Here is a 23,922-nt window from a genome sequence, read left to right on the forward strand (position 1 = left end):
GCCTTTGCTTGACCCCTGGATCTGGCTTGGGTAATCATACTCCATCCTTATGTACAGGTATTGCAATCTTGGATATTTTTTTTTAAAAAGGTCTTTATTATTCACTTTTGACACAATTATACATTGTGTGCTTTTTTTTTACTTCTTCAGGACATGTCTAAACATTTCGCCTATATGTCACATGTTCTTGACGACCACACTGGTCAGGAAAACCTCTCTATGAAAAGTATTTGTAGTAGTAATGATTAAGGTTAGCAAGGTTTAGTTTCATTTCAAAACTTAGATTTAAACAAGTACATTCTATCTTACTTCAGATGTAGTGTAAATTCAACATTTAAGAAGCTGCACTCAAGTTACATTCTTTTGCTAAAAATTTAATACAGTTGTCATGTAATATCTTTGGGGAAGTGTACTTTAAAATTACATTAATTTTGATGTGGAAATAAATGCATCTGAGGAATCAGTTTATGGTCATGCAAATTTTTAACATATTTGGCAAAAGGATACATTTTCTACTTGGATGTCTAAGTTCACTGGATTTTTAAAATAAAATTGTTCATTTTTGTTTGTTTTGTATATTGTGTGGTTCAGTAAAGTTTTATATTTATAAATGTATCAAATTTGAATTAGTTTATTGTGAGTGAAGTTACTGAATCATCTGTATGTTTCCTGATTGCAGCTTCCTTATGTACAATAGCATAAACTGGCTTATGATTATAGACTGTGTTTTTTAACTTCATGGTATTTCTGCATAAGAAGTCTGAATCTTCACTGAGGATTCCAAAAGTATAATGTAAAGAATTCTGTACTAATTTTAATGGCATTCAAAGTTTGCACATATCATAAATAATGAGAACTTGGTACATGACGTGTGTTTTATGTGGTTTTAATAATGTCCCTTTTTTTGGCATTTAGCTCCCTATTGCAGCTTAAACCCTGTCTTGAGAAATGGTGGAATTATAAATAAAACAGGGGGTCCTGCTGGAAGTAAAGTTCGCTATTACTGCAAACCTGGCTATAGAATGATTGGTCACAGTAACGCGACATGTAGGCGTCACCAAAATGGCATGTATCAGTGGGATTCTCCTGTGCCAATCTGCCAAGGTAAGATAATGTTTTCTTTTTGAGTATGCTTCTGTAATGTCATTGCAAAGAATATTTTACAAAACAGATACAGCATTGTCAATACTGCTGTATGCCAAGAGACACACTGACATAATGAATTTATCCAAATACATATTGACTTGTGTACTTAATATGTGCAGAGCTGAAGTATTAAGAAGTAATGTAGTCAAATACAGACCAAATGAAAAATACATTTTCAGCACTTTCTTGTTTAGTAAAATACATATCTAAACAGTCCACGGCTCATAGTATTGTTGTATTACAGAACTTTTAAATAAAAATTCAGTAGTTTTCTGGCATGCATTTGATTATTTTAGAAAATCGCTTTAAAAACAATGCTTAAAGACAGAAAACTGTATCTGAACATAATAAGGTGTGTAAAGAGTTCTGAATAATAGAGATAACAGTTCTTTGAACAATTTAAGAAAACAGTCACCAATTTTAAGGGCAGAATGGAATAATTCACAGAAAGTTAGAGGGAGGAAAAATGTGCAGATGTGTGCAGGACTTGACATGAGGTCCAGGACTTTATCATGGGTAACCAGGGAACAGAGTCCCAGCCAGTAATAAATTCTGAACAAAAATTAAGCAGACTCAAAAAAATAACAAAATACTTCAGACACTGTGTCCTTTTTATTTTATACTCTGTGCAAGAAATTGCTGTGAAATTTTAGCAATGCAGCGTGTTCACAAATACATTTTATTCTTTAACTTTAAGCCGTATTTATAATTTCAGTAATGTATGTGGTTGTGTGTACCTAGATTTCTGTTAGCAGCAGGGGAAAAAAGATTTTGGAGATAGTAAATGAGTTTAATCTTTACTATAAAGATCTTATTAATGTAGAATTCCTCAATTTTAATATGCCACTGTTATAACTGTGACACAATTATTCCAACTTGTACGTCTGGATGAAGCATATAGTGTTCAATAAACTCTGAAATGGAAAGTGTGTTTCTAAAGTTATTAAATATATGTTACCAAAATACATGCATTCTCTCTGAAAATTAATTAAAATTACACCTTTGGTCCAGCTCAAGGATTTCATTATAGAATGTTTCCCAATAAAAATGCCTTTGATTAAGTCTGAAATTTCTGTAAAACCAGCCCTGCAGGGTTATATTTGTATATTAATAACTTGACTGTGTCAGAAGTAACATTTGAAATCAAATGTGATTGTATTATCAAAAAAGAGGAGTTATTTTTTGCATATTTAATATAACAATATCAGTTTAAATATGAACACATATAATAAGGGTTATTCTGGTAGGGTCAGAAGATATTTTTCAATTCTGGTCTTCCCAAGTGCAGATGCATGTAATAATGGACAATGTATGAAGAACTTGACTCCTATCTAGGACATTTGAAAGTATTGTGATTGCTTTTATTTCATATGAGAAGGAAAAAGAGAAATGTGAGCCATGCTATGTTCAAAATATTTATAAGCAGCGAAAATAGCAATTTGTATGCAATAGCAGTAGATAGCTGCTGAGAGGACGTAGTACAGGCCCCAGTAATGATCCTGGCAACCACATGCGTCACCTTGGCCACTGCTTAGCTCGCGTCCAGATCCCTGTGCTGGGAGAGAGTAGAAAAAGAAGGCTGAGGCTCAGGGGTGAATAGGTGATAAGAGAAAATGAGAGAAAAGCTTGGCAAGAAGAGCAGTTAGCATCAAAAACCGAAAGCAAGTTGTCAGGGTCCATATGGATCAGGAGTGCAGGGCTGCAGATGTCTGGAGACGTGGTGGCAGTGCCAGTGTGACGGAGTGGCTGTGCTCCTCTGGGAGGTGTGAGCAAACACCCTTCTTTATCCCAACTGTTCTTCATAGACAGGACTCAGCCTTTGACTTTTTTCTTCCTGATTTTCTCCCACTCATTCTTAAGAGTTAAAAATAATTTTAAGGAGTCTTGAAGAACACTTGGCCGCTCTTCACCATTGGAGTTACTCCCTAGTAGGTTTATAAAAGAAAACTGGAGATGCCTACTTTAAGGAAGAAGTTCTCTTGTCTGGACTGTGGGTACTTGGAAAGGCTGGAAACCTATGACAGTCATGATAAAAAATATAGCTGAAGCCAACACTTCCTGCTTAAAATCCTGATTCCAACTACTGTTACTATTGATACCTCTGTGCTTGCTGAAGTGGATGGAACCACACTGCAGAGCTAGAGATCCTTGTACTTTTTGCTGTGCTAAACAAAGGTTATTCCAGGACCATAACAGGATTCCATGTCTGACCTGGGGTAGAAGACATTAAGTGTTTTTATGGACCTGGCTTGAAAAGATCCATTTGCATTTTGCTCAAGAACCTTGAGCCTGGGACCACCAAACTTCTTCATAAAATTAACTATTCTGTGTGTTTGAGCATGAAATTAAACTTGGGCTTTTACCTTTTTGCTGAATCTTGTTATGCAAAAAATATCCCTCTTAGCAACCAGTCTTAAAATAAAAAATGTGAGGTAAGTAGCACTGTTTAAGAGTTTCAAATCCCTGTTTCCTTTTATAATGTACTCTAGACCTATGATCATATTTCAAAATACAAAACAGTGAGAAGCATACTACTGTAGACTAAAAAAAACGGAAGTTTGAGGGGAAACCTGGTAACAATCCTCTAATAGGCTAAAAGTAGCTCCAAAGAGGAATGAAATAATTATAAATGCCCTTTCTGGACAAAGAAATTACAGCTAAGTTTATCTCAACAGGATATGAAGTTAGACCTTTATTTTTTTCTTCTTTTCTCAAAGGGGCTAGTGAAACACTGGAATATATTCCCTTTGGAGAATATGGACTTTTCATTATTAGAAGTTTTTCAAGAACAAATTAGATAAACACTGGTCAAGTATAATTTTGGCTTGTGATAGGAGAATAGACTAGATGACCATTCATAACCAACTGGTTTTTGCACCCACATCCCTATGGCTACATAGCCCTTTTGGTTTCTTTGTTATTCTTGTATGTATCCAAGCCTGAGAACTAGTATTTCTGTGGCATGGTTCTCCCTGATGTTTCTGATTGGATGTCACAGACATAAGCCACTCGGAGTTTTTTTGTTATGAATCCCACTTTTAGGGCCTCCTCTCTTGCTACCTTGAATTTTAGGGTATTTATATACTTTTTCTCAGCACTATGTTCAATGCTAGAAACAGGTCACTAGATGATAAATGCTTGTGCGTTAAATTTAGAGATTTTACAGTGTATGGAAATAAACTCAGTGTCTGACTATAATGCAGTCTCCAGCTTCTCTTCTATATGCAGTGAACTTGCATGCTTTAAATATGAATAATACATTAGCATCTTAAAATTATATAGGTGTATAGATATTTTAAAGGATTGCTTTAAACTCTAAATTTACTGATTTTGGTAAGAAGTAAATTGCAGTAACACATGTGGAACATCAAAGAGCGACTAAAACTGCCTATCAGTTTCTAGGTGGTAAAAGGCTTTTACATTTGTGTTGATTACCTGTTCTTTGGAGGAAGTATATTTTTCTGCTGTGCAAGATAATAAAGACAATTAAGGTTGAGTTATGTATCTTTTATACTCTGAATGCACATCTCCCAGCTGGAACCTGGCAGTCTCATCTAGTCATTGACCTAAGAGGCATGTTGGCGGTTCCTCAAGTCAGAAGATTTTCTGACATCATTCTTTATCATTTTTCAATCATATGGGAAGCTGGGAGCTTCAAAATACTTGGGTGTGGGACAGCAGTGACTTGTTTCCACTGTCCAAAGACGATATGCTGTTTCAGTTTACTTCAGCTAACTTTTCTTCAGACATCAAAGTACTTGCTATTTAGTGAAACTGGCTGTGCTGATATGTTTTGTTTGCACACTACTGTTCTAAAAGCCATTAGCAGCCTCAAGAAATTAGTAGCAACAGGAATATTTCTTTCTAATCCTAGTTTCTGGGGGAGAAGCTAACAACAAGTAAACAGACTGTAACAGGAACAGAGCCAGAATGCCAAAACTGCTTTTGTGATTAGTGGCTGAAGCAGCAGTGAGAGTAACCTCACAATGTAGCAGTACAGGGTTCAGCAGGAGCGGAGGAAAGAGACAGTAGAGGGCTGAGGTACACACAAAAAGTGGTGAACTGTGACAGGTAAGCATAGATTTTTGAGGTGCTTTGGTACACTGGACGTGGCATCAGAGCTGACATAACTGATAAGCTCACCTGGTTGTGACCTGAGTGTTGTACATCTGTTGTTCTTTAAACTTGCACATAAGAACTACTCGGTCTTGAACTTTTCAGTAGTTTCTAGAGAGGTTGTTACTAAAGGTGAAGAGCAAATGCTAACAGAAGTATTTGCTGCTAACATGAACTAAACAGGCTTTTTGTTTCTTCTCAAATGACAAAATAAATTCTTCTCGCTCCATAGAAACCACTAAGTTATTTGAAGTTAATTAATGTCTGAAATATTTAAAGGGAACTAGAATAAGGTCCACCTGTATGTATAGATGTTCATACACATGGATGAGTGGTTAGACCGATAGTTTTGTATTTTAGTTTTATACAATTAAATGTATACACACTTAACACAGAGATTGTTGTTTTGATGTCAGAAAGGAGACCTGAAAGAGTTGAGAAGTTAAATCTTATTCCAGTTACATTCTACATCAAGCATTCGGATGTATTGCCACAAAGCGGAAAAATAACTGAGGCCAGGGAGGGACATAGTGCAAGGCTCTGGAGACACTGAAATATTTCACAGTAAGTGTGACTGGAAAAGGAGAATGTATAGGCATTTTTATGTTGTAGTAAAACAGAGTGACAGTTTAATTTTCTGTCAATTCAGCATGCAAGCAACTTGGCATAAAATTCTGGTAATGTGACAGAGGGTCAGAGTTGGTTCTAGTTGTAGGTAAAGGATTAAATTGCTTATTAGGGGAGCAGGTAGAGTGCTGAACCAGATGCAGCTCTGTTAACATGAGTACATGTTAGTACCTATAATTAGTACCTATATAAAATTAGTACCTATATTGAGTACAGCGGAGCCCTGAAAATATACCGCCCCTGCAGTGGTCATCTTGTGGGGAGTGACTCCTAATACAAAGACCTGCTCCCAGAAGCAGCAGAACTTGCTTTTATCCTCCTTCTCCACTTTCTCTAACTCCATTAAGAGCAGTAAGTGTGGGTCTTCAGAACCCATTCCTTATCACCTCTCCCTTTTCTGTGCCAGTGCTGCTCCTTCTAGTGACAGGAGCACAGCCCTTACCTACTGAGGGAGAGATACTCAATTTTGCTAAAAGCAGCACTGCTTAAGCTGTTACAAAGGAAGCCCTTATTTTGGATCATTCCTACAGTTCTACTTCTATTAGCAATTTGACAGATTCCAGATGGAAGCAACAACTGAAATGAACTAACCATTCATCATTTTATAATGCATACCTCTCCTCATTATAATCATATGCAAATTACTGTGTTGTATTTAATTTAAATGCATCAAATGTGACAGCTTGGGAATACTGAAAACAAATTTGAGCATTGTGTTTATGGTACCATGACGATGTGTTGTGAAATTAATCATTTATATTGAATTGGGTAAACGATAATAAAAAATCAGATTAAAAAACCCACTTATTTTCACCTCTGTTTAATAGTTTTCAGACAAAAGCTGTCATTTCTTCTTTTGAAATATACTGACTTTATTACAATAATAGAAATTCACAGTTTCAAGGGGAAAGGAACAAATACCCACAGGACTTTTTAACTGCTAAAATGTTGAATTGCTTCCTAGAATTGACTGTGTATATAAAAGACATTTTCATTCATAAACCTCCATTTTTCATTGGTAAATATTTAGAAATGAAAGCTTCAAAGCTATGTTTTGTTCACTGTATTTACTGAAGAGCAATAAACTGGAAGCTGAATTGAAAACAGCTAGTGATTCTGTGCACACGTACATTGGTTTATATGAACTCTTTAAATAGATTCATTGTAATAATGTGATGGTTTCTCTGCTCCAAGTTACCATTTTGTGTAAAAAAATATCCTTTCAGAGGAACTAATACTATGACTTTCCCTTCAGAAGCACCATGGGGAAAATATAAAGTCTTTAACAGCATTATGGACTTATTCAAGCACCTAGAGTTAATCTCTGTGCATAAATATATATTTTAAAATCAAACTTAACATTAAAATAAACTTAAAAAATGGATACTGAAAAGATGCCTTTCTTCTTTTCATTACTAAAGTCAAAGGAGAAATCAGTTGGCAGAAGGCAATCCTGCCTTGGAGACCTCTCCTAAAAGTGACTGAAATAGATATTTTTATAATTGTACTCTGCCCTAAAATTGTATATTTTGAGATACTGTTAAATGAACTGTACTGAACTCTGGTCAAATAATAAATAAATAAGCAAGAAAACCTAGATACTACTCAAACTTCACTAACTTGACAGCAAATCTGTGAGCTTGAAAGAATAATTGCTTATCAGAGAGAGATTCTAAAGGAACAACAAAAAAGTGAAAATAATTCTGTAAGTAATTTCCTTCATTATATGAAACATGAATAAACCTGAATTCACATAATATTTAGCATTCTGAAATGAATTAATCAGGTGTGTAAATAAGTGTTAAATACCTGAATAATGCCCTTCAGTAGAACTCTTCCCTGTCTAGTCATATATTTAGGTGCTTCTCTCATCAGACAAGAAATGTTAAATTGAATTCTTAAATACCATTGTTTTATATGTATAGAACAAACAAATATAAAGTTTTGTTTGTAGTAATGCAGGAATGAAAGAAACCCTGAGAGAATAAAAGCAGACTATTAGAAAACATTTAAGAATTTTCCAGTTTATTGCTTCTTGGGCCAAATCACTTCGGATGCTTTCTTGATTTTCTCACTAGCAAATAAACTCTTGTCCTGAGCCTATATTGAAATTTCTGTCTCTACAGTGATTGGATTAACAAAACAGTGATTTATAAAATGTTTGTCTATCTTAGATGCACTTCAAAGTGTTTATCAATGTTTTAAGTGCTGTTACATTTATTGGAACGTTGTAAATAAGATGGAAAATTAATTGAAGTTTTTATTAATGGCTTGTGTCAAAATTGCTAATTTATGTTTCTTATTTCAGTGGTGGGACAATATTTTTAAAAAAATATGACAAAATACCAATTCTTTATCTTTCCCTTTCTTTTCAGCTGTATCTTGTGGTATTCCTGACTCCCCTGGGAATGGTTCAGTTATAGGTAATGAATTTACTTTGGGCAGTAGACTGATATATGAATGTAATGAAGGCTTTAAGCTAGAATCTAGTCAACAAGCAACAGCAGTGTGTCAAGAAGATGGATTATGGAGCAACAAAGGGAGGCCACCTGTTTGCAAATGTAAGTGGGCATGTATTTCTCAAGCATATTTCCCTTGAACTTTCTCAGGAAAATCTTTGCTGTTGATGTTTAAGTTTTATGTATACATATTCCCTGAACTGGCTATTCAGGAACATAGAATCATTTAGCATTCAATAAGGTAGAAGACACTTGTAAATTTCTTTAATAAAAAGCCCTTTGTTTATCGTCTTAAAAAAACTCTGCATTAAAATTATTAGATAATTCAGTTTCATGTATGTTTTGTTATTATGAATGATGTGCTCTTCTCCATTTTCACAGTAAAATTTAAAACCACCAATTGTAATTTATTTTAATATAGCTTCTAAAGTAATAAAAGCAAAAAATATTTCTTAAAATACTGCTAATATAGATAATTAAGCTGAATAAAAGTCCTTTAGTCTTCATTTTTGCCTGCTGTCAGAACTAGCCAGTATAACACACACTCCTATACCATGTGACTTGGCCTCTCATTTGCATCGGGTTACCGTTGCCTGTCTTCGTACTGAATGGAAGCAATAATTACCTGAGGCTGACTTTGAGTATGTCACTTGAAATACCAATTAGGACATAATCTTTAAATTATTAATTGCTATAATCCTATACCTAAAATTTTTGAGAGCTGATTTAGAATCTTGAGCTGATCAACAGTATGTGTATGTGCTTTCCAGATTCTGAATTTGAAAAGCAGTTTAGTTTTTCAAACAAAAGTAAAATTCAACTTATTTTTAAAGAAAAAATAAAATGGTACAAATATAAGAATTGTGAAGTTATATATGATTGTGAAATGGTTTTCATTTATTTGAATTAGTTGACAGCAAACAATTGTTAGAAAATACTACTGAAAGTTACTTCAAGAGATCTAAGCATTACTGGCAGATGATCATTTAACCCAATCTTGAAGACCTTCCTGATTACTCTGTTTCAGTATTTTACTTTTTTTTTTCCACTTGTAATTATTTCCCCAGTATATATAACCAGAATCTGGTTTTCTTAGTGTAAATGCACTGTTTCATTCTGTACCCACAGTGGACAAATAGAAGTAATTTTATTCTTCTTTCATTCTCTTTAATGTATTTGAATACTGTTGTTTTTTCAGTGTGGTAGGTTAACCTTGGCCAGCAGCCATACCCTCACCCAGCTGCTTGCTCACTCTCTTTTCAACCAGACAGGGGGAAAAATAGGATGAAAAATCTCATGGGTTGAGATAAGGACAGAGAGATTACTGTCACAGGACTTGACTTGGGGAAAGTTAATTTAATGTATTGCCAATTAAAATAGGGTCAAATACATTTCAGGAAAAAAATCAAACCAACACTTTCCTCCCCTTATTCCCAGGATCAACTTCACTCCTTTGCTCTTGACTCTTCTCCCCACTCCAAGCACCAAGTGGTGGGGGATAAGGAAAGGGAGTTGTGGTCAGTTTACAAAAAGCTCCTCTCTGCTGCTGCTTCCTCTTCGCACTTTCCCTCTGGTCCAATATGGGTCTTCACAGATTGTTGTCCTTCAGGATAAACTTGCTTTAGTGTAGATCCTCCATTGGCTGCAGTTCCTTTAGAAGATATCCACCTGCCCCAGCACAGGCTGCAGTGTTAATATCTGCTCTGACATGGTCATCTCCATGGGTTGCAGCAGAATACCAGCTCAGGTGACTGGAGCACCTCCTCTTCCTCCTTCTCCTGTGACGCGCTGCTGTTCCCTCTGCCACATCTCACTCATTTTGTTCCCTCCTCCTTTACCTGTCTGGTATTTTACCCTTTCCTAAATACACTTTCCTAGAGGTGCCACGTCTTGGCTGATGTGCTCAACTGTGTCCTGTGGCAGGTCCTTTGGAACGTGCTGTGTCCAGCAGTCCAAGCCCCTCTTCACAGAGACTTCACCCCTGCAGCACCCTTCCTGCTGCCCACACATTGACTCCTTCACCCAGTGCACTAAGTCACCTTTTCCTTAGAGATAATTGTCTTGCTGCTATTCATTCTCATTCTTCATACTTTTTGGACCAGTGGGTCTCATTATTGTCCCCTGGACAATCTCCAGTTGATCTGCACCTTTCTTGAAGGACAGTGCCTAAACTGAACACAGTAGTTCCACAGATTATATGAGGATTATTAAAAACCGGCTGTGAACACACAAACATGATCAAATTCAGATCCTCGTGCAGAGGGAAGGCAGGGCTCCAGTGCACTGAACTGCGCTTCATTCTCTCCTTTGACATGACTTGAATGATTAATCAGCAGAAATATGAACAGGTATTTTGGAGGGAAGAGGTCAGTTAAACTAATTGGAGTTTAAAAATACTGAATTAATAACACTATATCTGCAGTGAATAAATAAATAAATCGTGTATTACTGAAATGATCAAACTGAACCAGACAATGACTACCCTGTAACCCTGTAAAACAAAGCTTAATTATTAATATTTAACACAACTTTCAACATTAAGATGTTTTGATTAATATCTATAGTACTCTAAATAAACATATATAACACTTTTTTCTCTTATTTATTCCTTTTCTAAAACTTTATTCAGTTTGAAAAAAGAAATGCATTACTTCTAAAACCATAAGTGCTAAATTAAAGTGCTAGTGATCTACATGAAAGTATTAAAGTCAATATTTTAAAAATAAATTGCTGTTCAGAGGTAGGCATGCTTTACCCAAGATTTCTTACTTGCAAAGTGCAGAAAAGCTTAGATAATCTGCATAACAACCTGTTTTTTGTAGCATTGCTGCTGTAAGGATAAATGTATTTGGTCTGCAGAGACAGAAACAGCTCAGACTTGCTGAGAAGCAAACATAGCACTGAAAGGTAAATGGTAAATAAATGGGTTCAATTTATCCCCAGGTCTATTAAAATGAAGGTTGAAATCATTGCAGTTTGTTTTGCAAAGTATCTCTGATCATATAATGCCTGAGGCAGATGTTTGAAACTCTTTTCATTAAAAGTATTTATATTAGTTTTGAATCATGAGAAATATGATTCGTGCTGGTCATACAGCAAGACACAGATGGATCGTGGACATTAGGCTGTTGTATTTGATTACATGCAATACCAATCAACATACATCTATTAAGAAAGCTTAATTGAATGACAAATAGATAACTTCCTTCTGTTACTCTACATAGCAATCTCTAGCACATGAAGGGAACTAGAGATATCTATCTGTATTGCTATTTGAAAGTCTTTATCAAGCAGTACTTTAAATCAAGCCAATACTGTCTTTACAAACAACATATGAATCAGAACACTGTGTAAAGTATGCAAAAAATTTCTGCTGAAACCTGTGAATTAGTACATTACTGTTGGTCAGAGAAGTGAGTGTGATACACAGTTCCAAGAAATGTCCCATCCAAAAGATGTAGATATACCAAGAAATCTGAATAAATTAAACAACTTTAGTCTCAAGGTATAGACAAGCACTGATGCTTACGTGATTCTTTCCTTACTGTAAGGCAGATAAACTGCCTGTAATACCTTTTACGCCTACTAATATCATCTGGATAATGCTTAAAAAGAAAGGAAAGGATGAACAGGCAAATTTAAGGTTTTAAGTTGTAACTATAGTTAGCTGAGAAACAGTTTTACCTATCGTTAGAATTTTTATACATATTTAAGTTACTCTTGTGAAAAGTCATGTTTCCGTCCTTCTAAGATTAAAAAAAAAAAAAAAAACAAAAAACCAAAAAAAACATAACAATCTTTTGGGATTTTTTTTTTCTTTTCCATTTCATCAGTATGATTTGAATGTTGTATGCTACTATGGAAATACAGATGCTGATACTTGCAGTGATAAATTACAAAGGGAGAAGAACACAAATGAAATTTCCTTCCTCTCCTTTGAATGATGTATTCTCTTCCTATTATTTTATAACATTGCATCATTATAGCATGACTATTATATTTTGTTTGTGAATAATTAGTGAAAATTATTATTTTTATTTAGTGTGTTACTTTCTTCAGAATATATATCACCAAGTACAGAGGCATAAGGTCTTCTAATGCAGAAAATGAAAGGTGGAAACAGAAAAGGACTTTGCTGTCAATGCAAAATTTACATGTGTTGCTCCTTAAATTCAATCCAGAGTCACACTTGGCTATCTAAGTTATTTACTGAATAGAGATATTCATGCCTGGAATAATATCCATAACTATTCTGTAAAGAAACAAAGTAATCTGAAGGTGTTGGTGAGGGTCAATCCATTCATCTGAGACACTTTCGTTTTTACATTTTGTATTTATATTTTTAAATATTTTTCACCATGTGCTTGTTTTCCTGTGTATATTTCTCCTTCTCCTGTGAAGTTCCTCTGATTTAGAAATCTAGATTTTTCAGTGTTCTAAAAGGGTTTTTTGGTTTTTTTTTTCATCTTGTACATGTGTTTTTTGTTTGGGCACAAAAGCCAAAATTGATAGAAATGGGAACAGAAGTAGTATACAGTTTTTCCTGAACATCCTTGTGACTTGAATGATCTCTTTACATTTCATGTGCTAAACATGACAGATAAGAATAGTTATCTTTTGGGGAGTCACTGAATATATTTTCTTAGGGTTTGAGATTTTCTGGACACTTGACCCTGACTTTCTTCATGAAATAAAAATACTCATCTAAATCTTAGGTTCTCCCACCACAGCAATTGAACTTCTTAGTTGATGCCGTTAAAAGTCTGTCCATAGCTTGAATGTGTTGTTGTTTCTTTTTCCTCTGAATAATATAGAAAACCAGTTGGCTTAGACTATTCTTAAGAACTGAAAGAACTAGAAAGAATGAGTGGTGCCTCACTGTGTTAGTAGTGGATTTAAGAATTAAGAAATATGCTGAAAAGAGCATTAAAATAAGATCCGCTAATGAAAAGCAGAATTTTCAGTTCTGTGCATTATCTGTGCTTTTTGACCAGATCTAGAGACCTGCTTTAAAATATTGTGCCAGAGGGTAAAAAAGCAAACTTAATGATTTACTTCCGTGTTTCTCTTAATGAGATCAGAAGACCGAATATGTTCGCTTATTGCAAGATAATGATGTCATTTTTTTATTATTATTATTATGCCATGGTACCCTACCAGTTCTCTAAAGCTAGCTACCATAATTTGTAAACCAAAAGTATGAATGTATACAATATTATATTATATTTCTATATAATTACATATAAAATGTGCCTATATAGGTTGTACTTCGTATGTGTTGGTGCTGAGATCTGGACAAGCATCTGTTTGCTAACAAAAGATTGCTGAAATAGGATAACTTGTTAGCCTCTGTTCTTACTTGCTTTCCTTTTCATAGAAGTAAGCGCATACATAACCTAGGAAATTGAGTTTGTGATTAATTAATTTTTCTAACATTTTAATTGCCTGGGATGCTCCCTACAACAGCATAACTTTATTTCTCTTTTCCATTACTCCTTTAAAATATTAATTCAAGGATTTAAATCACATCCTTCATTGGTTTATGCTAATGTCTCTAATACGAAACATTTTAAAGAATAGCTAATATTCCTGTTCCATAATCTGCATATTGCAGATTTCACTGTAGATATTTTTGGAAGCTATGGTGTTCTGAGCTGTAACAGTGATGGTTCAGACATTGATTTTTATTTAGAAATTAACTGGAAAATAATTAGAAATTTTAGAAGCCTTTTTTATAATTTTCAATAAGTCTGGTTATAGAACTATGAATCATAAATAGTTCTAAAATAAAGCATCAGTTTTATATAAATGCAAAAAACAATTTGTTAGTATAAACAGGCAAAGATTCACCACCAACTCATCATAGATATTGTGCAATTCTGGGGTGTTTCTTTGCTAGAACATTCAGAACATCATACCCAATAGTTTTCTTAACATTTTCTTTAATAAGTCCTGAGGTCAGGAAGCAATTTTTGGGGTATATTTTCAAGGTTTGATATGTAACATAGAGTACTTATTAAACATTAGAACTTTCAGAATGAATTGTAACAAAACAGTTAATAAGTTTAGGTATTTTAGATTAGTCCAGGTACTTTAGACTGATCACAGACTTGACATAGCTGACTGGATTGACAGACTGAGACTGAATAACATGTGATCCTTTTGTTCATCTATTTTGAGGTTTTGAAGCCTTTCCCATTTAAGTATGTTGAATGTGAAGAAACACTTAAACCCTGTGTGGGGTATTTTTGTTTTTTTTTTTCTACTAGCATACTGAAACTATCATCTTGCTCAAGTGATTCTATTTTGTTCTTGGGTCATTGTTCTTAGATTCTGCGGTATATGGGATTATTTGGTTTCCTACTGACTTCTTATTTTACTAATACTTATGAACTTAAACCACACTGATCTCTCAAGCGTCATTTGTGACCTGACCTTTTTTTAAGCTAATAGTGAATTTAGTCAAAAAGGTTTATTTGAATGTGTCATGGTTTAATCCTAGGTTGTTACTGAGCCCCACGCAGCTGCAAGCTCACTACCCCCAACAATGGGATGGGGGAAAGTCGGAAGCATGAGAAAACTCATGGGTTGAGATCAAGAGAGTTTAATAGGTAAAGCAAAAGCTGTGTGGGCAAGCAAAGCAAAAAAGGGATTCATTCACCACTTCCCATCAGCAGGCAGGTGTTCAACCACCTCCAGGAAAGCAGGGCTCCATCGCATATAATGGTTACTTGGTAAAACAAACACCATCAATCTGAATGTCCCCCCATCTTTCTTCTCACCCCAGCTTATATACTCAGCATAATGTCCCTTTGGCTTGTTTGGGTCAGCTGTCCCAGGTGTGTCCCCTCCCCATTCCTGTGCCCTTCCAGCCCTCTTGCTGGCAGGGCACAAAAAACTGAAAAGTCCTTGACTTAGTATAAACATCACCCAGCAACAACCAAAACTATCTGTGTGCTGTCAACACTGTTCTCACACCAAACCCAGAATACAGCACTGCACCAACTACTAAAGAAGAAAATGAACTGTCCCAGCTGAAACCAGGACAAAACAATATATTTCTCATTATTGCATTATAAGTTCACAATGCAGTAAGACAGAAATTCCCTTTCCTTTTTCTTTGTGATTGTTTACCTGCTGAAGAATGGCAACCAAGTATCAGATGCCATTACATTTGGAAATAATAATAGCAAGCTCCTGTAATTGAGATATTTTTCCATCATATACATTGCAGCTGTCTTTTTTTTTTTTTTTTTCCTTGAATCAATAGTTCCATTGAGTCACAGTATTCAAGATATTCCTGGAATAGCTTGAGCTGTACTTTCTTTTGCTTATGTAGCCATAAGAAAAGACAAGCAAAGACTTGTAGGCAGAAGGACAACACAGTAAAAGGGAAGAGTCAGTCCTCTGGTATTCAGATTCTAGGAAACTATTAATAGTGTAGTGCTGTGTTTACCAGAAAAGCAAGTAAAAAGAATAATGAAATTACAAAGAATTGGTCATTATGAAGAGTTAAAACTAAAAGTTGAGCACATTATTGAACTAATTCTTGTTAGATTTGAGTTGTTGTAACTAACAACTAACAACAGTATGGAAAGGAAACATCTGTATGGCTTATTTACATATTCTGACATAGCTGAGCCTCTTATCTCTAAGTGTCTTAAGATACCCCTATGGTTAAGACTAAAATTTTTACTATTACACTAAATAAAAAAAACCCTTTAATCTTTGAAGAAAATTATAAAACTATTGCTTGAAAGGAGAAGTGACAAAAATGTTAAATTGGAGGGGTGTTAATTACCTATTTAGAATATATTTTATCTTCTGAGACCTATACAATTTTCAGTCAAAGGTGTTAGGTGAGGTGCTTTACTATGCTTATTGTATTTAACAAGAAATAAGAAAATGTTTCTTGGTTAATAATTTATAATCTTTGAGTAGCTATAAACCACAGTTTAGTATCAGTATCAAATTAATTAGATTAGGAAGTAGGAAGTCTGCCTTTAACCTGGGAAACTGTTCATAACTAATCAGAATATTGTTATAAAGGCCAAAGTGAAGAACTATTAAGATTCAAAGTGATTGTACACTGGCAATCCTTCCTAAAATATATTGAAAAAATCTAAGAATAAATATTTTAATATTTCAACTTAATGTAATCTTGTAATCTGTCATTTGGAAGTTCTTCAGATGATTTCTACTTCATAAATTCTTACATATCTTCACAAATATGCTGTGGTGCCAGGTCTGCCTTTCCTAGGTGCTAGAATTTACCATTGGGTAAGATAGCTATTGGAAAAGGTAGATGTATAATTCTAGCATTATCAAAGGTATTCTGAAAAGTGGTGGAAATCTAATTTTTCACAGGAATTTTGCTTCTGTCACTTTCCCTGTATTTCACTGATTGCCTGAACTAGTCTCTTTCATCACATCTTCATACTCGCGACAAGATCACTTTGTACCTCTCAGATAGTGTGAAGCCTACAGAGTATGTAATTTTGTGGGGTCAGCTTTATTAGTCTTTTCCCTGGTGAGATGGTGTAAATTTATTATAACATACATGAGAATCAGACCCTTTATTTCTTCACTACACTTTGGGGTTTTTACACAAGTCCTCCTAATGTTTTTATCTTACACTAAGTGTGGTGATCAAAAAAGTGTGTTTACAAAAGATCAGAGGTGATAATTCTGAAGTAAAACAAACACTTAGAAAATTTATCACCTTCTTTTCGCAACATAAAAGAAACTAATCTTCTATTTACATGTTTGTCTGTTTTTACTTGTAAAGCATGGCTTTTCTGAAGTGTTGCTGGGGTAGTAGTTTTTTTCTGAAGTGTTCTTTGGAATGTAAACAGTAACTAGCCCATTCAGAGTGTTTCTATAGCAGGGAAATTCTGAACAACATGGTATGATACAAAATACAGCTATTTTTAAACAAAGTAATCATAAATATTTTCATAAATCTAGGCTAATCTTTAGAGACATAGGGACATTAAGATAGAATGCATGTCAATATCATAAATATTGTAAATATTCTGTGTACTTTATCTTGAATTGCAGAGAGTCAAATTGAAGAGTATTTTAAAATGCCATATATGCTTGGTAGCTATATTAAGCCTTATGAAAAACATAAACTACAGGTCTTGTCTACTGGCAACAACTGCATTATTTTATGAAATCTGAAATACTAAAAGCAACAGAACAGAAAGCACTCTAGAAATCTCTCTAAATGTTATCTTTTTTTTTTTTTTTTTTTTTTCTATGTCAGTGTTCTGGAATGTAATAATTTTCCTGAATGCCCACAGCATACCATTTGAACGTCTGTTAACAGCTTTTATGGCAACCTGTTTTAAGAACTTGTTAGAGCTTTTCAAAGTTAATGTAATGGATAGAAAACTAAAGCATCACATGAGCCTTTGCAAAAATTACATGGCATTATTTGGTTTCCCTTTTAAATCCGCTGTAGTCTGTAATGTGTTTTATCTCTGAAATTTTAAAATAAATGGTATTAGAGGAAGATAACTGTATGTCATTGTTCCACTGCATCTTACTAAATTAAAATGTACCACAGATTCCTGTTCAATTTGTAATACTCACTGTATGATGTTCATTATTTTTTCTAGAACTTGTATATCAAAAATAGTTATGGTATGTTCAATTTTACATTACAAAACTTCTGCCAGTAAGGCAAGTCATTTATCTGTGAAGAAACTTAGTGGTAGAATGCTAATATTTAAGTGTCCTTTCTTCACAGCTCTTACTTGCCCCAGCATAGAGACTCTGCTTTCAGAACATGTTGTCTGGAGACTGATTTCTGGGTCACTGAATGAGTATGGAGCTCAAGTTATGCTCAGCTGCAGTCCTGGATATTATTTATTGGGTCGAAGACTCATACAGTGCAGGACTAATGGAACCTGGAGTATTGGCAATGAAAGGCCAAGTTGTAAGGGTAAGGAACATACTTCCTTACAGAATATTCTATGCTTTTTAATAAAATATTCTATTTTATAAATAGTATAAAGATTCTCGTAAAAATATTTCACTATCAGTTTCCTATAAGTAAGCAAATATGAAATTTTCATTAACTCGTTGAAATTAATCGATTTAAACTCTTTATGTGGAAAGTACAATATATTTCATCAATGAAGTAGCATCAGAAGATCAGTCTGGATGATGATCTGTGTCTGACTATGGAGTCATTCAACTAGATAGTGCTTAAGTATTCTGAGAACACTAGGTGATAATGTTATTACTTAGAGGACTCCAGATTAGTTAGATTAGAAGATGATATTGCTTTGACCTCTTGGGTGAGAACTGTACTGTTGGAGAAACATACATATGAGCTTCTATAATGTCTTCATATGAAAGTATCATAAATCACATCAGCCCTGACTTTGGACGTTCAAAGGTTTAGGGAACCCTGACATTCTCAGTGGGATCATACAGTTGACAAGGTTTACAGTGTCAAAGTCCTAATTAATCTCCCCAAAACTTCATTTCTTCATTTCCAATGTGTTATTTGCTTTAGTTGGAGAGGATATTTGGCACGTTCATCTAGTTCTGCTACCCTTAAAGCAGAAACCTTTCCCTCATTATGGTAATACATGCTCTCTTTCAATGCCAGCGCAGCACAGAAGATCCCATCATCTGAAGGAAAATGGCCAACTGGCAGGCCTAGCATACTAAGCAGAACTGGAAATAAGATTTGGGCATTCAGTTTTTCAGAGTACTATATAATTTTCAGTGAGGTATTCAAATGTAGTATTTCGTCCTGAAAGAGATGCTAAAATAGATGCTTTATTTTCTTTTTAGAGAGTGACACTTTTTTCCCCCCTTTTCCTAGTGTTAGCAGATATTTGAGAACGACTATTCTGAAACAAGCTGAATCAATAAGAGAATTTTTATGACAGCAGTGTAGGAAGGAATTCTTGGGATCAAGTGAACAGTTTACTAAATTATACCTTCTGGTATTTTTTAAGAAAAGAGAACAGAATCATTCCGCCCTGTCAGACTCTGTTAAGACTGTAGACATGTCAATAATACCTTATGATAAATGGTACCAAAAGTATTTCATATGATTCTATGATAGTGATAACAGAATGAACATCAAAACCAGATAGCTTTTCATATTCCAAATAAATGGTTGAGCAAAACATTTGGTATGATGTACATATTGTGATAAACAGAAAACAAAATTACTTTGCCTAAACACAAGCTCCTAATGCCATATGAGACAAATTACAGTGTCAAAGCTGGTAGATACTGAAGAGACATGAGACTGATTCTCAGTCTTCTTCAACAGCAGCTGGAGGCTAGACAGAACACCCAAAGTCATCTCAGATGGTCCCAAATCATTCCCAAGGATGACTCAAGTATAAATTGACACAAACTCTCAACAGTACTGGGAAGTGTGTGACTACAAACCTAAGGCATGGAATTATAGAGGCAGTATTAGAGAATGATGCTAGTATGGGAAAAGAACAAAGAAAAGAGAACCAAGATGGATGTACATAATTTAAATAAAATTAATACAAAACAATACTTATTTTCTAGAAAAGAAAAAAAACTGAAGATGTTTTCAGAACAAGTCTGAGAGAACTACTTGTAACAACAATCAATGCAATACATACATGAAAGGAATGTATCAGATCTTATCTAAATGATGATGGGTTGTGGAATTATGTTGTTTCTGATTTATTCCTCTACTTTTGTTTTGGGAAAATGTCCTTCTGAAAACATTCAGTTGGAAAAATAAGGTGACTTCTATATCTCGTATAAACCAGTAACAACTATAACAATTTTCTTTTCAGATTTAAAACTAATGATTTTTTATTCTGTTAATAGCGATTGTGCCCCCTTCTATGCACACATGCTAAAAAAACCTAGTTTTCCATTTTACTGCCTAATATGCAGCTACTGCTCAGCTGCTGAGAAGTCTTTGAAAAGCTAGTTCTTGACCAGCCTCTACAAGTGCCGAATTTTTATGTAAACAGAAAATGTGGTGACCCACATAGGATGCAATTAACCAAAACCAAAGTATTAGATAGATATAGAAACCCAGGGAGTTGCTGATTGAAGAAACATTAGTTTATTTCTAAGAAAGATACATTATTTTGCCCTCTGATAGAGGACTGATTATAATTTAATTATGGCAAACTTCATCCCTCAGGAGATGTTCAGTAGTATTTCCATTGGATATAGTTCATTAAGATCCAGAAATACACTGTATTTTGAGGAGTCTACTATTTACTTTCTGTCATTCAATTGCTAAAGATAGGTTATATAAATATAGATTCTAGCTTCTGTATTTCTGAAGCAGCAGGAAAGCTAATTGAAACACTGATGATAAGGAATTTAGATCATATTTCTTGATATCTATTTGTGAATATATCTCTAAAAGAATTGCAAAACATCAAATTAAGGGGGTTCTGGATTAAAAGAGGCCTAACTAATAAATCTATTTTATTTTTCTATGATTATGCTGATCAGCTACCTAAAAAATCATAAGGCGGTTCATTACTCGTGTAGTTTAGTTATCTTCAACTGGAAACACTGTAATTAATAATAAAGCATCTGTAATATGTTTAGAACAATTCATTCTATTGCATTTTAGGAAAATAATAACGTAGCATAAGTGTAATTAATATTCAGCATAGCATTAGAAGTTACAGTGTTAGACTACTCCACAAATTACATTAATGTGACTTGTTTGTAGTCAAAAGGAGTCTTATCCACCTCTGGAAACCTTATGTGCATAAGAAACTTTGAGCACATATATTCTGATTATGACTGATAACAGCACAGTGGTATGTACTTGATTTTATCAAAGTTCTACCCAATTCCATGTTGTTTTCTGTAGTGAACCTTTTAAACTATAGAAGATCGTGGCCTTGAGGTTGCAGATAGGACTTTTAGTTGTGATTAACATGTCTTGAAAGTAAACCCATTATTTATGCTAAAATATAATAAAATTTAATTGAAGCTCTTGAAGGCATTGTTTTACATCTTAAGTTACAATATTATTGATACGTTTTTCTAGAAACAAAAGACATGACAGAATGGTTTTAATTAAATTACAGTTTGATACATTCTTAAAAGGTAATTTGTCATGTGGTGCCTGTAATAGCTGTGGGTTGCAGCTGATGCTACAGGAGGTTTCTGTGATAACGGATCAAGTCTAGCCTTAAGAAACAACAGAAGTTGTATATTTTAAGCAAGCAGACAAGCATAAATGTTATGTGATTATAAATAGTAGTGGGAATAAGAAAAAAGACAGTTCATAACAATTCAGAGTAATACGTGTTAAGATAGTATCTTTAAACAGACATAACACTTAAAATGGCTGGGTAAAGTATATTTGAGGAGTAGCCAAGAGTATGTACACACTCAACATAACCACAGCCTCCCTGAACATTCATGTAATTCCATTTTTTCATAACTGAAAATACAGATTGTGTTTAAGCTGCTGCCAAGATGTGAAGAATTTTCAGATTTTGAACATGTGTTACCAAATCAAGCATAATTTTAAGCCCTTACTGTGGAATACAACTCATATTTATTCCTATTACAATTTTTAAGAAAATGTGAAGTGGAATATTGTCTTTTAGTCTCAGAAATTATGAAAAGTATTTTCATATTTCAGTTTGTTCTGTTGTTTGGGTTTTTTTCCTAGTTATCTCCTGTGGTGGTCTTCCGTCTCCACCAAATGGAAATAAGATTGGAACTTTAACAGTGTATGGAGCTACTGCAATATTCACCTGCAACACAGGATACACGTTAGTTGGTTCTCATGTGAGAGAATGCTTGGCAAACGGTCTCTGGAGTGGTACTGAAACCCAATGCCTAGGTAAAAAAGCAACTTTCTTTGTTTTGTTTTGTTTTGTTTTAAGCAAACATGGTATTAAGTACTGGAATTCAGCTCTTATCAAGCAACAAAAATTTTAAATCAATGAAAAATAATATCTTAAGTACAGAAATATTGTGTATTGCATATGATTTTATAATACTCTACTAGCATATAAATTTTTAATTCTACATTAAATTATATTTTATATTGTAATGCTTTTCAGACCAGGAGTGTTTTTAAGTGACTCGCCCACATTTACAGTGCTTTGGTTTGCTTTGTGGAGCAGTCACAGCCTGTATGATCAAACTAAGCTGGAAGATGAGCTTCAGTTCAGGAGTATTCCTGGTGCATTCCAAATACAAATGAGCTTTCAGCATATTGAGCATTTAGTTGAGAGAACTAGACAAGAGAAAGCCTAAAGTAAAACAAAACCAACACCCTTCCAAACCTCGATATATCTATATATAGTTTAGACCTTAGATTGTCATCCCAACTCTTTCATTCTTCATATCCATTCATATTGATTTACACTCATATAGACATAAGAAAATTGTTTTCTTTTACAGTAACCTTTGAGGCTTAGCAGTGGGTTTATTCTTGGCTGTGGAAAATGTATTTATTTTTGGAATATTTTATTTGCTTTATCTACCTTCAGTCTGCAGATTTTCCTCTTGCCTCACAGATGAATGTACTCAGTTGTTCTCAGAAAAGGAGGAATCTTCTTTCTTCTCCAGAGTTCAACCTCACTTAAAAAGCAGTTTTCTTCTCTGCTGCCTAGCCACATGCTTTTAGCAGAACACATAGTGTTCCATGCCTATCTAGTATATTTTAAACAAAAGAGTTTGACCACTCATCATTTGCAAGAAATGAATTGTTTTACAGAGGAAATAATTGATTAAAAAAACCAAACAACAAAACCCAAAACCAAACACCAAAACAAATAAAGTAACTAAGATATCATTATCCAGAATGATCCATATTCCTGGTTTTTTTGCAGCAATGAAACTGTAAAAGCATTGTTTTATAAGGAAATGGTAGTAGCTGTAACACGAATTGTCAGAAATTATTCTCTATTCAGAACTCACCTCTTTTTCCGGTAGCCTAGAGCAATGTTTGACTAATTAGATACATGTCTGACAGTAACATTTGACTTAAAGCTTTTAAATATATTATGCTGAATCATTTCTAAATTATAAAATCTCTTGTTCTCCTGTTCTATAGAATCATTGTCTTAAAAAGTGTATTAACATGACAATTTTGCATTTAAAAATATAATGCCAGTTATCTTCCTCTGACCTTGGTATCATCAAAACATCCTATTAAAAGAATGTGGATAGGTGTGTTTTGCAGTATGTGATGAAGAACAACATACTTTTGTCCTATCTGAAGAAATAAATTTAAACCAAAACTGAAAAAAACCCACTTTTTTCTAAGGATCACATCTTTAAACCTTCATGCTGTTTGAAGAATTCTTCATGTTGTAAGTTCCATGAACCAAAATAAACCCATCTACATTTTCAGTAAGTCAGTGTCAATATGGATCTGTAAGAAAGAAAGTTTTGTACCTAAAGAACTGATAACAAAAGGTTGCTGAGCATTCTTAGACACCTGAATCCATTCTTAACTTTAGTCAATAGCGTCACTAACTTTCTGTGTTCAAATAGGTGTACATATGATCTTTGGCATATTAGGTTGCTGGTGCTCATTACCCTATACATATGTGATAAG

At 34.2% G+C, this 23,922-nt stretch overlaps 1 protein-coding gene across 6 annotated transcripts in view; it reads left to right on the top strand.

Annotated features, from left to right (window-relative positions):
* CSMD1 (CUB and Sushi multiple domains 1) overlaps positions 1-23,922 on the top strand; it is a 1,231,811-nt gene that overhangs the window by 1,130,031 nt on the left and 77,858 nt on the right. For all 6 annotated transcript variants that reach the window (XR_013928146.1, XM_080387724.1, XM_080387722.1 and 3 more), the window contains 4 exons: positions 916-1,104; positions 8,265-8,450; positions 18,103-18,297; positions 22,021-22,194. Coding sequence is in view for 5 of the 6 variants with exons in the window: in XM_080387724.1 (XP_080243850.1) it covers positions 916-1,104; positions 8,265-8,450; positions 18,103-18,297; positions 22,021-22,194 (744 nt within the window). In the remaining variant the exon portion in view is untranslated. The remainder of the gene's footprint in view (positions 1-915; positions 1,105-8,264; positions 8,451-18,102; positions 18,298-22,020; positions 22,195-23,922) is intronic.

The sequence above is a fragment of the Falco punctatus genome (assembly GCF_963210335.1).
Source record: "Falco punctatus genome assembly, chromosome: 5".
Taxonomy (NCBI): domain Eukaryota; kingdom Metazoa; phylum Chordata; class Aves; order Falconiformes; family Falconidae; genus Falco; species Falco punctatus.